This window comes from Nelumbo lutea, chromosome 1, assembly GCF_056320005.1.
Source record: "Nelumbo lutea isolate HS-2025 chromosome 1, American lotus-T2T, whole genome shotgun sequence".
NCBI classification, from domain to species: Eukaryota; Viridiplantae; Streptophyta; class Magnoliopsida; order Proteales; family Nelumbonaceae; genus Nelumbo; species Nelumbo lutea.
Window position 1 is genome coordinate 190,810,078 of NC_142684.1, and position 15,299 is coordinate 190,825,376.

The following is a 15,299-nucleotide window of genomic DNA, read 5'->3' on the forward strand; positions in this document are numbered from 1 at the left end:
AGTGCAAGTTACCAATGGGAAAGTGCAAGTTACCAATGGAGGTTTTCACTCAAGTTTAGAAATAGTTGAAATAGGAAGTAAACAATTTAAGAAATATTGTAAATAAGCAACTGCCTATTCTTTTCTTTCTTTCCATTATTATTTCATTCCTTTGTGTACATATATTGTACCCCAAACTCCTTGTTCGGCATATACAAGTAATACAAGTTCTTACATTGTTTAGAATTGTTCTTTGCTCTTTTTTAACTTGGTATCAAAGCCAAGACTTGAAGGTCCATCATGTCTACAAACAGTGATGATGCATTTGAAGCTATGAGCTCTAATACATATGATCTTTAGAACATGACTACTACGGTGGCCATGAATTCTATTCCTAGCATATCTCCTTATCTCACCATCAAGTTAAATGGAGAAAATTTTCTACTGTGGAGAGCTCAACTTTTACAAAGCTTAAAGCAAGCAAGTTGATGAGTCTGATTGGTGGATCGGCCAACGCACCACTAGAGGAGATCCTAGATCCGAATGATAGCAGTAAGAAAATTCTTAACCCAAATTATTCTTCTTGGGTTCAGTTGGACCAGCTCATTTTGAGTTGGCTTGTTGCATCTCTAACAGAGGGCGTATTGGCCCCAATTGTTGGATTCTACTGCAACCGAAGTATGGAGTGCCTTAGAAAGATTGTTTTCTTCTCATTCACAATCTAGGGTGCTATGACTTAGGCTTCAACTTTAAAATCTTAAGAAATGCCACTTGTCCATAAGTGATCATATTCAAAAAGCAACAACTATTGCAAACAACCAGTTTGCTGTTTTTGAACCAATAGCAAAAGAGGAACTTGTTCTATATGTTTTATCAAGACTAGGAAGTGATTATGAATCTCTCATTACTGCTATTACTAATAGAACCAATGCTAATCAGTTAGGAATCAATGATATTTTTGTTCTACTTCTTAGTCATGAATCATGGCTTATTCAACACAATGTCTCCAGTGAAGCTCCCAATTCTAATATTGCTACAAATAATGGAAATAATAGTAGTAAGAGCAGAAATAACAATCCTCAATTTCAAAACTATAGAGAGAACTATGGCCACGGAAAAGGTAGGGGGCATGGCAATCAGCCTGGATGAGGACAAGGTTGAGGTAGAGGTAACCCAATTATTTGCCAGTTATGTAATAAACCCGGACATGGAGTATTGAAGTGCTACAAACATCATGATCTTTCGTACCAAGGTGAAAACAATAATAATTCTCCAGATCTTGTAACTGCATTTCATAGTGGTATATCTTCCTACAATGTTTCAATGGCTAATTTTAATCCTACATGTACCCCAATAGTGGAGCAACTCACCACATGACTCCAAACATTGACAACTTATAGAACAAGTCTAAATTTTTTGGTATGGATCAAGTGAAAATTGGTAATGGAGACGGTTTGGCAATTAAGAGTATTGGTTCTTCTTCTCTAAATTATGATCAACATCAATTTAAAATGAAAAATATTTATCATGTTCTTTCTTTGACAGAATTTGATTTCTGTTAGTAAATTTACAAGAGAATGATTTGGTGTTTGAATTTCACCCGGATTTCTTTTTATTGAAGGATCATATGGGGAGAACTTTAATCAGAGAACCTAGTAGAGATGGACTATATTGATTTCCAAGCACTAATGGTGATAGAGAGAATTCAGTCAAAGTTTTAATTGGAGAAAGAGCTTCTCTTCAGGTTTGGCACCAACGACTTGGACATGCTTCTCTAAAAATTGTTAAATTCGTAATTTCTAAATTTGGTTTGCCCTACTCAGAAAATGTCATTGACAATTTTGTTTGTGAGGCTTGTCAATTAGGCAAAGCCCATCGTTTAAGTTTGTCTATTTCTTCTAGTAGTGTTTCACAACCTTTGGAATTGGTTTATTCAGAGGTGTGGGGACCTACCCCAGTTTTGTTTACAAAAGGTTATAGATATTATGTCTGTTTATGGATGCATATTCAAAATTTTCTTGGATTTATCCCCTTGAAAGGAAATAAGATGTTTTTGATACATTTCTCAAATTTAAGAGACATGTTGAAAATTTGTTTTCTACTAAAATTAAAATGTTTCAAAGTGATTGGAGAGGAGAATTTTGTAGATTATCTCCTTTCTTGGATAGTGAAGGAATTTTGCATCAAGTGAGTTGTCCTCATATTCATAAGCGAAACAGAAGTGTTGAACGAAAATACCGGCATATTATTGAGTCCACTCTCTTTCTACTGGCGTCCTCCTCTCTCCCCAAATCCTTCTGGACTGAAGCAGCAGAAACTGTGTTTTTTCTCATTAACTAGTTGCCTACACCAATTCTTGGTAATCTCTCTCCATATGAAAGGTTGTTTGGTCATAAACCTGATTATTCTATGTTACAAAGTTTTGGTTGTCTTTGTTATCCTCTTATTCAGCCATATAACAAGCACAAAAAGGACTATAGGTTTGTTCGCTACATTTTTATTGGATACAGTTCATCTCATAAAGGGTATAAATGCTATAATCCTAGTAACTTCACAAGAAATTATTATCAAACATGTGGTTTTTTATGAGAAACAGTTTCCTGTGATCACTTAAGATAGTCTTTCCTCTGTACCTCTAGATTCAGCACCAATCACTTTGCTCCTTGTCCCCTCAGTTGATGGTGCACAGGAGAGTTCTACTTCTCCCCATGATCTGAAATGTATTCTGTGTTATCTCAAAGGTACCATTGACTTGGGCTCTTCTTTGTTGCTAAATCTCCTAGATCTTTAGTCGCATTTTTGGATGCTAACTAGGCCGGCTACCCTAAGGACCATCGGTCTATTGGTGCCTATGGTATTTTCCTTGGTTCTCATTTGATCTCCTAGGGCGCTAAGAAATAGCCCATCATTGCTTGTTCCAGCACTGAAGCTAAGTTTCGCTCCTTAGCTAATACCACAACTGAAGTGTTATGACTTCAGTCTCTCTTACGGGATTTGGGTGTTCATCAGTCCCCTCCGCCCATTCTCTACCTTGATAAGATTGGTGCTATGAATCTGGCTGTGCATTCGGGTTTTCATGCTCATACGAAGCACAAATTTTCATTTTCTGCATGATCATATTCTTCACAAAAATATGGTGGTTCGATATATCCCTACTGATGATCATTTGGTTGATGTGTTTACCAAACCACTTTCTCCAGTTCGGTTTGACTTCCTATGGTCCAAGCTTCATGTGCTTCCAGTCCAGTTTCGCTTGAAGGGGTGTATTAAGCAAAGCTATGGGTTGGCTAATGTAACAAAGGAAAGCGCTAAAGATGGTGACTCTACAATAATGCAAGTTTCCAATAGGAAGGAAAGAGATATACATGGTAACTCTACAAAAGTGCAAGTTACTAATGCAGGTTCTCACTCAAGTTTAAAAATAGCTGAAATAGAAAGTAAACCATTTAAAAAATATTTTTCATAGGCAACTACCTATTGTTTTCTTTCTTTCTATTATTATTTCATTCCTTTGTGTATATATATTGTACCCCAAACTCCTTGGTCGACATATAGAAGAAATACAAGTTCTTACATTGTTTAGAATTGTTCTTTGCTCTTTCTTTAACTAACCCAAACCACGTCACAAAGCTCATGATGAATTTATTAAAAGCAAGGTCCATCGTCCAGCTTGGGTGGTGGATAGAAATATTATCAACAGATTATATCAACAGGAAACTTTCGAAGATGAAATATTCTATTTTGATGTAGAAGGGCCAGGGCTTATAATATGTTTTGCTAATTGCTATTTGCATTGATACAGAAAAGGGTGAACGTCGCCAATTAGAAGAATCTAAGAGATGATTGTCGATGATGAAGGTGTTAATAATGGGAGATTAAATTTGATTTATGAAAACTTCTCAACATGAAGCAAGGTGAAGGAATTCCTGAACTGCGGTGAGCCTAGGGCTAATGATCCTCCTGACATGCAGATTCTCAACATGAAGCAACTTTCATTCACTTTATGACAAGTGACCCAAAAAGGGTTGCAGCAATGAGCCTTGCCCATATTCAAGGGTTGAGGGAGGTGAAGAGAAGAGAGGGGATGCGAGGGTCTTGCCGCTGCAAATGAATTTGGGAGAGGGAGGTGAAGAGAATAAAGTATTAATTGTATTTGATTAATCCAAGCACCGTCGGTTTCAAATGAATTTGGGAGAGGGTGGCCACTGGCCAGACGATGTGCGGGCTCCGTAACCAAGGCATATGGAAAAGAAATCCAAATCCATTATTTTCATTTCTACCTAATTATGCAATAACACCTTAATTCTATTCAAATGAGGGTGCAATAACACCTTAATTTCTTTTACATACAGAATTATGCATATAATTCCTTCAACATACCGATAATATTAAAATACCCTAGGTTTAATATTAATTTCTAAAGTACCCTAAATATAAGGTTATTTGAAATTCTCATAATCTCATCTCCCAAATTCCTAAAACCCTAAAATCCTTTAAATCAAACATATATTTTCTTTAGAGAAAAACCAATAAGGGGTCTTTATCGCCATGCACTTACAAAATGAATAATTTATACAAACAAGAAATTAATAAGGGAAAGAATGGTTTAATTTTGTGTTTGAATCACATAAAAGTAAATAAATAAAAATCTTGTTCTTTTGGGTAGTCTTAGGTAGTCCAATTTCTCTGTTTCCTAGCGCTGGTCGAACAAATTAACACAAATCCATCCCAACTACATGCTATAACCGGAGGACACCGGAATCCCCATAATAGCAAACCCACCGGAGTTCTTCTCAGCGACATTAAACCCTACAAACTGGGGCATCACCGACCGATGTACATATCCTGCAGCTGGTGGCACCAGCGTCCTAATAGATAGATTGACAATACCGTTACGTTCGCCATTCTGCTCCCTCAACCGATAACTTAGGAAGTGCAAGTAGTAAGCAGGCATATAATCACCGATAAAATCCGAGACGGGAATGTTGGCGGTTCCCACCGGCCTGGCCCGGCCGGAAGCAGTCTTGCATTGCACCTCCACCGTTATAAACTTGGCGGAGTTGGGCAATGCGAGGTTGAGCTTCTCGTTCCAGTAGGGGTAACTGCCACCTTCTGTGTCCACTCTGGTGGAGCGATAGTTGTGGGAATCGGTTCTGACAACGACGAAGGCGTTTTTCTTGATAGACCGGTGACGGAGGCGAAGGTCCTCAGCGGAGATAACGTTGATCTCTAATTCTAAGGAATGCAGCAATGTCCTCTCCATTTATTCCAATTAATAAGTTCTGAAATTAGTAACTTCAGAACGAATCAACAATGCATTACAATCCTTTTTTATAGCATCAATCCATAGACGAAGTACAACATTGAGAAGAATGCTGGGTGGTGGAGAGAAGTTGTGGCGAAAGGGAGACGAAACCACTACAGTTGAAAAATACAAGCTTTTACTATTGCTCAGTCCTCGTCTCTCGAGTCTCAATCTCCTCCTATAAAAGACCCTTCAACATGATCTTAATTTGCCCTCACGTCTCATCTATTATTTAATATATATATATATATTAGAGTAATGCGGTCAGTCAAGAGTACCTCCTATTCAATATAGGGTATTCCATTTTTTCAGAAAAGAGAATTTCAAAAATAGTTAATTCCACTTTTAAATGGAATAACTACCTTAGCTAAAAGTAATTTATTCAAATACGTGACACTATAATTTAAAAAAAAAAAAAAAAAAGAGAATCTCAAAAGTGATTAATTCAGCTTTCAAATAGAATAAATTACCTTAGAAATGATTTATTCAAACACATTTAATCCACTTTGAAGTGATACAAATTTGGCTATTTATTAAAAAAGGAAATACATAAAAAAAAATCAAAATAAATTTATCAAATAAATAGTAAATGCCAGTTAAATTGGGTGATTGTTTACATTTAAGGCTATATTTAAATCTGTTAAATCATATTAAAAACATAATAAATTAATACTGATTTTCAAACAAAATAGGTCATAATAAATTGCAAATTATAAAAATATAAGACTCATATTAATTTTTCTAATTTATTTTTTATAATTAAATAATAAATTTTAAACTAAATAATACTATAATTGCTTCATGTCATTCTTAGTGTATATATAAATAATAAACCACGTACGTATACGTAACTGGATGGATGACGATTGAATTGCATGTTTATTCAAAATTCTAGCAGGAAAGTGAGATGAAACTTAACAGATGATAGAATTAGTTTGACCGATTTGACCACGTCAACATTCCAACCCACGGGAGAAAATTCTGAGACGTCAATCTAAATCTAATTGTATTTGGGTTATACTGTGAAATTACAGTGTTTGATGTATTGCTGTGAGTGTGATCCACGCACCTTGAAGAAGAAGAAATGACATCAAGGTGGGGGCCAATAATACATCAAAGGCCATGATTTACGGTTTTGGTCCAAGGCTAAAACGAGTCGAGTGCATGGTATCTGCATGTTTGGAAACCGTGGTGCTGCGTTTCCGTTTTTGACTCAAATACATGCAACATGGAAGCGCTAGCCAGACCTTTTTGCCTTGACTTTAATTAATTAATGATTTTAGATTTTTCTTTTTTATTATTTTATTTTTAATTATTTTGACAAAAATAATAAAATAATGAATAATTTTTCTCTAATGGAATAAAAATGTTTGGATGAAAGATATATTATCGGAGACATGTGTCACAGTTATTACGTACACTCATTGTGCCTACTAATGTTTTGTTTTGTGCCAACATTTTCTCAATTCCTTGAGTTGAAAAGTTACTATTTTTAAAATATAACATGATGCGTACCAAACTTCGCTTTGAATCAGAACGAGAACGGCTGTTTAACCTTTAATCATATATGTAGACTCGGTAACAAATTAACAATAAAATAATAAATATGCATCTAACGTGATTAGGGGTGTCTTATTCATACTGAATAATATCGGATATATTATTTATATCGAATAGTTAATTAGATTCAAATTCGAATATAATCTGATTCAATTTGATAAATATTCAAATTCGATGAATTATTTAATTCTTATATATAATATATAAAATATTTAAATGTCTTATATAATTTATATACATAATAATTAATTTATATATTTATATATTTTATATAAACAAAATATTTATTTTATATATTTATTAATTATCTAAAATAATTAATTAGTCGAATTCAAATCAAATCGAATATTCAAATATTTAATCAAATTCGAATTCGGATATTGAATTTTCTAATGAAATTCGAATTCGAATACTGTTTAATCTGATTCGATTTCTATCCGTTTACAGCCATAAACGTGATCAATATATTATGAAAAAAATCATAGACTGATAGCTTTCAAACTTGAAAAAAGATCATCCACTCAAACCAAAACAGAAATAGAAAAACATGAACAGAGAATGCTACGACATGCAGTGGGTTTTTGAAATCTACTCAGCACTTGAAAAGTAATTAATCAGGTGGGAATGCAGCCACATTGTTGATCAATCAATCTAATTTATCTAAATATTAATTATAAATGTAAACGAGAATGTCAGCTCAATATCTATACATATAATTTCATGTGCTGATGAAGATGATGAGATATAGCCGGCCTAGCTCTTTATATAATTAGGCCATTGATAGCATGCAGCGTATCCACGTAGAACTGAAGACGTACAGTCTGGTTTTAAGATTATCTTGTTAAAATCATGAGCTTTTACGAATTAGTATAATTATAAAAACTTACGCCTCCACCACAGCCACCGCTAGCTTTCACTTGAAAACCAAACATTACACCTACCGGCTACCATTTGCACACATTTCGCTAGCTGCAACAAATCAAGCTACTGTCCCAGTTAGGGGTGCAAGTCGGGTTGGCCGAGTTAAAAGTCAACACTCTAATGGGCTCGGATTTTGGATTGGATTCATTGAAATTTTGACAAAATCTTAACCCTAATTTAGAAAAGTTGCACCCCTAGTCCCAGCCACACAAACTGTGAGTATGATATATCTGCTAGCGCCTGGGGAGCATTCGCCGACGTTTTAGAGGTGGCGGTTGGGCGATGACGATGGAGGCGAAGCTGAAAGGAAACCCGATAAGTGGTGCGAACAGCGAAGAAGTCAACACATGCATATACAGTTAGCCTAGGGCAGAGATGGAGGAAACCATCACTTATGGCAGCCTCCAGATATCACAAATCTTCCCAACATTTCTGAAACAAAAATCTTCCTCCTCCTTGCTGATGTATAGAAATCAAAAGACCTCCATTTGACATGAACATCTATAATAAACTACAACCACAGCCATAGAAGTGTTTCTCAGACTAGACATAAATGCTATTTGATTAGTCTCTTCCAAGTTCTCCATCGAGTTTTGAAAATGGATTTTAGTATACGGGTTTCTTCGCTTTCTCTCTCTCTCAGAGAGAGAGAAAGAACTAAAGAGTTTTGGTTCCGTTTGTCCTTCCCAAGATGTGTAGCAGGTGATCGGAGATTGTGGCTCCTATTTCTCTCTTAGAACATAAATCCATTGAGTTCATTTAACCCAAAATATGAATAAGAAGAAATAAATACCTTTTGTTTACGTCCCTTAACGTTCATCTCCGATGAATTTGAATTTTCCTTAATTGAATGGCACGGCCATCTTTTATTGGAAGTCGAAGGATAATCCAACGACAATGATTTCAAGGGATGGGGTGAATTCAAGTCGAATTAAGCTGAATATCTAGTTATTCAAGCTTGCTTTGTCATAAAATTGTGAAACACAAACTTAATTCGAATTAGAGACTTGAAGGTTGGAGGTTTCAGCTGGACACAAGTTCATGATCACTTAGAGGGCATTCTACAGAGTGAACTGTTTTTATTTCTATCAGTTTAAAATAAAAAAAAAAAAAGACATTCTTAAAACAAAAACACAAAAAACATGTTGTTGGTTGTAAAGATGTTCACAATTTGGTTAACTGAATCATCATGGGCCTAATTTTCAAACCAAACTAGTAGTACTAGTTTTTGGAAAACTGGTAGCTGAAACCAAACCAAAGCCGGTTGGTTCAATTAATTGGTTTTTTGGTTTTCTAATTTTTATAATATATATTATAAATAAATATATAATAAAAAATTAAAAATACATACAAAATATTATATAATAAATAATAAATAATACATTGTATGTTATAAATATATATTTGTATATATAATGCATATATACTCATTTATAATATATATAATATATAATATATACCACTTTGTTCAGTTAACTGCCGGGTTTTAATATTGGTCAACCAAAACCAAAACAATCAGTTTGGTTAACCGGAATTTTTGGTTCGTTCTCGTCAGTTCGATTCGGTTTTTTTGTTTTTCTTGATCACCCCAAGTTGTGTATGTGTTTTCTGTTTTCAAAATTGAAATCCAAAACATGTTCTTGAATCTAGTTTCAAAAACATGTTTTCATCTGATTATTCAACATCATGCTCCATAAATTATATAATTTCTATACCAAAAATTTTGTTTTGTTTTAAAAAACCAATACTTTGTTTGGTTCCAAAATAATATGCTGTTTTTTGAAACAAAACTAACTTGTTTTTCCCTTGGAAAACAAAAACAGGGTTCAAGAACATATTTTTGTTTGTTTTACAACAAAAACATTCATGTTGTAGAATGCCCCCTTAATGTTTACAATGACCTATATGTGATCGATTGAACAGTTACAGAATGCTGCTCATATACTTTTTCCACTTCCAGCTCTTACTGCTAACCTTCTCCTACAGAAGTCGAGAAACCCCAGAAACCAAAGGTCAGGAAACGAAGGGAACAAAACAAAGAAGAAGAAGAAGAAGAAAAAGAGATGGGTATTCAAGATTACATGGTCGCCTTTCTCAGCCTTTTCAAATCCATGAAAATTTTCATCCATTTCCCTAAGCATCATCCATTTATGAAAATCTCTTGCTCGAGAGAGAGAAACAATCTCAGAAGGAAAAAAGCTTCTTCTCTGCAGGACTCAAAAGTAGTTGTTTTAGCGTGATAAGACGGTGAGAGAGAGAGAATAGAGTAGCAAAACAGCGACATCCGATTTTATGTCTATAGTGCTCTTGGACACCATTGAACATTAAACCTCTGCAATCGTGTGTAGGGGTGTCAAGTGGACTGGATTTGATTCAATCCGATCCACTCCAATGTGAGTCCATTATAAATGGACCAGGTCCAATCCAATCCAATGAATGTTTTGGATCAATTTGGATCGGTCCAATTCAATGTTTGGACCGTCCAATCTGTTCAAATTTATTTTGATTTAGATTGGTTTCAACCCAAACCCAATCCATTGACACATATATGCTTGTCTTATATCAATAGACCAGATATTGGCTTGACCCAACCTATCCAATATAAATTTGTTACGGACAGACCAGGTCTAATCCAATCTAATAAATATTTTGGACCAGGTTGGTTCAATCCAATATATCTTATTGGTCGGTCCAATCCATCCAAATTGATTTTGGACTTGATGGGGTCCAATCTAAAACCGGTCCATTGACACCCTTAATCGTGTGTTCTCTTGAACGAAAAACCAAAGGAGGCAGAGTTTGTCGTTAACTGCCACTAAGGCTCAGTTTGGAAAAACTACAAATACAAATATGTATACTGTATACATACAAAATAATATAAAATACAAGGTTTTTCACTCTACATATTTGTATTTATACTCTTTCTAATGCAAATATATAGAGTAGGGATGCAAATAGATCAAATCGGATTCAAATCAGGGTATTTCTGAATCCGATGCAACACTATTAATTGCAGATCTGATCCGATCAGATCTAATAGATATGGATATGAATTCGAATCCGATCGGGAAGTCGGATATTTGGATCTAATTCAATCCGATTTGCTTTCTTTAAAAATTAATACATTATTAAAATAAAAATAAAATATAGGAATTTAAATAAAGAAAAAAAAATACAAATATATTTTTTAATTATTTTCAATACATGTATACATGTTTTTATAAATAAATAAATAAGATAATAAATTTATAAAAATAAAATATAAATAATATATTTATAAATAAATAAATAGCATATACATATATATAGATCTTCTCAGATCGGATAAGAGATTATTCGTATCTGATCTAGTTTCTAATTAGATCCTGTTATTTGATCCGATCGGAAGATTCAAACTAGGATGGTTCGAATTCAACCAAATAGTCGGATTGGATTATGATCCAATCTGCCATGATCCCATCCATGGAAAAATTTTATTGAAAGGTACACATAAAAGGTTGACCCAACGGTCCATAGAATGCAAAAGGGGGAATTTGGATTTGCTCCTCGTAGGCGCTCCTCGCTGTCGCACCAACTTCACAGCACTTACAGCCATGCATTGGGTCCCATATTTGTATATTGTCATAGATGTTCCCAATTCAGGATTGTGATGTGTTGTGAGATTGGTGTGTGGAGCAAATTTGATTTCCATGGTGCCATGCAATCATCTCATCAATTACTAGGTCATCAGCTAACCTGACAAAATGACTTAACAGTAGTTTATTTGAGATTCAAAATCTGATTCTTTAATAAAATTACAACATTGGATATGGATTAAATTTGCATCTTCATTTAGTTGTATTTCATATTTTCCCTGATGTAAATTCACATGGTTGCAACTTTTGCTACAGATTTAACCTTGCTTTATTTGTTTGTGAGAAATAAAATGTAGGCCCCACCTTATATGAAAGAGAACAGAGGTAGGAGGGTTATTCGTTTGGGAGGTAGGAAGCAAAATTTGTATCAGTTGTCTGTTTTAGATGCAAAATTTGCACAACTAATGAATACAAATGAGATACAAAGTACACATTTTGTATCAAATAGGACTATAAATCCTAATTACAAATAAAGAAGCAAAATTAAACTGGGTGCAAATTTTGGATTCAATTTAAATTTGCACTGCAAATAAATAGAACCTTGTTATTTTATGAATGATGATATTTCATCATGATGTTATTTTAGTAAAAGTCCAAATGCTTATCATTTGGTTTATTCATGTAGATCCTTTGATCACTGCTATCTAGAGGTGTAAATCCGGCCATGTGGGTGGTTCGCGCAAAGTGTGGGTCGTGCCGCCCTCCCCGATGAAAATTCTGGGGGTCAACCTGGCACGACCCACGGCCCAGGCCTGTGCCGGACTGGGCCTTGGGCCTAGGCCGAACCGAGCTAGACTGAATGGATATGGATATGGTTATAGATTGTGAATTTATGATTACCCAAAAAATGAATAAATAAAAGTATAAAACAATTCAAATAATAATTTTATTTCATTTAAATTTGAATGATGAATGATACAAATCACAGCATACAATGATACAAATATTGAAATATACAATGGTTGGATATTTCATATTTCATACTTGGATGAATGAAATATGAAAATTGAATAAATTAATAAAATATAAAGAAATACAATATAGTTACAAATTGAAAATACAAAATTACATTAATAGCAAATAAATTAAGTAAAATTAAAACAAAAGTTACAATAATTTGAAAAAAAATAAAAAATGTGGGTTATTTGTTAAAATTTACAATTTAAACAAAATTTACATATACATTATGATGAAAGCATTCACACTTTCATCATCTGCTTCTGGTGAAATATCTAGTGTATGTAGTAGTATCATGCACTCCTTTGTCTTATAATTGTAAAGTTGTAATCTATATTTTGCATCATGACTACATCTAGCCAACCCTGGTACAGTGGTACCTACAGGTCCTGCACTAAAACAACTAAACAAAACTCTGATGGAACTATAGCCTGTAGACACTGGAGGGGTTAGTAGATCACGAATCACGTGCCATGGTGGGATTAGCAGCGCAAAATGTTCTCCGACTTCTCCCAATATTTTTAAAATTTATTTTCCATTATTTCTACAATTCATTTAAATTGTGGATTATTTCTTCTTCCTTCTCATGTGTGAGAAAATGTCTGGTCAAATGGCCAGTGTCACCCTTACTACAATAGCTAAAGTATTTTCTACATTTTTGGCAAACTGATCTTTTCCCCTTCCCCTCAACATTCTCTATTTTAAATATTTTCCAAATCGGGCTACTAAACCTAGGGTTTTGGGAAGAACTGGCCATTTTTTTTAATTCTAAAAAAATAAAATTAATTTAATTGGACTTACCCCAGATTTCCGGTTTAGAATCACAACTTGATTTCAATGGTTAAAACCTTTCAACATCCAAGGCTCCAAGCCTCCCAAATTGTTAACTTGGAGAATCAAACAATCAACCAATCAGACTATGAAACTATCAAAGTTCACTTAGATTGCAAAGAATGTATGAGTGACTGAGAGAGACTGAGAGAGGGAAGACTGAAGAGATTAAGAGAATAAGAAAATTGTGATGTTGATTGTTGAATGGGTGTGATGAGAAGAGAATGGTGGAGGATAGGAGCCATAGGGCTATTTATAGGAATTGAAAATAATTCAATTGCCCAAATTCTCCTAAAAACTAACTGTTTTAGTTGTTGGGAGGGATATTTTGGTTTATGACTTTACCCAAAAAGCCCCCTTAAACTAGTTGTTATATAGCTGTTGGGGGGCATTTATGTCATTTTTCTCCCCTCTATAAGCAAATTACATAAATACCCCCTATATAATTGTTTATAGTTGTTAGGGGGTATTTATGTAAACCCTCCCCCAAAAAGCTAAAATTAGCTGTTGGGGGGACTTAGGGCTTGGGGGGGGGGGGGGGGCAACGACTAGTCTTCGGATGGGCCCCTAGCCCAGCATGGCACGGACAATCATGCCAAACCGGTCCAATTTCATGTCGGGCCACGAGTGGCCCAGCCCAATTTACACCTCTAATGCTATCTTGATCCTTTTGGCACCTAAACTATAATCAAAGGCATATATTTGTGCATGCATGCATCATACACACTAAGTATTCCAAATAATAATCATTTAACATGCCCATGCTAATAGTCCTTTGTAACGTTTTTAAAACTGAATCGAACAATGAACTGGTCAGGGATCTGGTCCCAGGTCTAATAATTAGATCGTTTGAACCGAACAGACAGTCTATTCTGACAATAAAAAATAAAAACATCCATCCAAACAGCCCGTTGCTGACCAAATCAACGTTTTTTAATAAAATAACGATTTTGGAGTAAAACGAAACCCATCATATGATCAATTCCTGGTTTTTCCAATCCAACCATACAGTTCAATCCGATTTTGAAAACCATGGTCCTTTGCACTTAACAGTAAATTCTCCAAAAGGAGTAGGAATCACCAGCAAACAAAGTTGAAGTGCTGGTATGAAGGTATTGCACTAGGAAAGTCTAGGATATAGTGGAATAATTAAGATAGATGTCAACATGTCATGCAGGGTCTTCGTAAAAATCTGACAAACAAAGCAACAATAATTTTATGGGTTTTTTTCTATATTTTACAACTTAATTTGTCATAAATGAGGAATAAACACGTAAGAAACACATGCCGTTAGCAGTGTCCATGAACTAAAACGTTGCAATTGATATACTAGACATAAATCAAAATATGAAATGTAATTTACATTGTAAGAAAAAATACACATAAATTCTAACTTGTACCAAGGACCTAGGATCAAATAATCTCATTGCCACCAAGTTGGGGGGGTGGGAAGGGAATGGAGGATAGGTTACCCCAGTTTTATAGCCCTACAAAGAAAAAAATATGAAAATGAAGTCATTATCTCCACTGGATGATAAACTGAGAAAAAAAATGAGATGATTTGATCATGTACATAGAAGACCACCAATAACGCTTATTAGAAAAAAAAAATGATCTGTTGCAAGTGGAAGAGATTAGAAGGGCTAAGAATTGAAAAAAAAAGTATTGACCCATCTAAGAATTAAAAAAAAAATGATTTGTTTGGGACCAATTTTCAAGAAAAAACTCATGCTTCCAAGACTCGGTTTTCACAAAAAAATGCTTCTGCCATGTAGGTAATGAACAACAATATGCTGTTTGGTAAGGTGATTTTTATCACCATTTTTCATGTATATACTAACAGGTAAACACCGCATAGGATACACATCAATCAATCGTTGGGGGAAACGGTTCGCCGATGAATGAAACACCCCGATTTATACATCGGTGAAGTCCCAATTTACGAGACATGACCAATTTTTCAATAAACACCTAAACCAAACATTCATTTATATGGGTGTTTGTTGAAACACCTATGTAGATCCGACGTGACACTGTTTTTTTTTAAGAACGGCCACGGTTCCAGACATCCCCTATATATAAATTCATTGATTGACCAGCTACAAAGGGAT

At 34.6% G+C, this 15,299-nt stretch overlaps 1 protein-coding gene across 1 annotated transcript; it reads right to left on the bottom strand.

The window, feature by feature from the left end:
- Positions 1-4,567: 4,567 nt before the first annotated feature.
- Positions 4,568-5,464, bottom strand: LOC148880016 (BON1-associated protein 2-like). Its single transcript, XM_088966650.1, has one exon. It carries the CDS (start codon positions 5,240-5,242, stop codon positions 4,712-4,714), a length of 531 nt encoding a protein of 176 aa, XP_088822776.1. The 5' UTR covers positions 5,243-5,464; the 3' UTR covers positions 4,568-4,711.
- Positions 5,465-15,299: the final 9,835 nt, after the last annotated feature.

Bases quoted from the DNA above. Each gene is read 5' to 3' on its own strand.
- LOC148880016 (XM_088966650.1), bottom strand. From the start codon at position 5,242: ATGGAGAGGACATTGCTGCATTCCTTAGAATTAGAGATCAACGTTATC.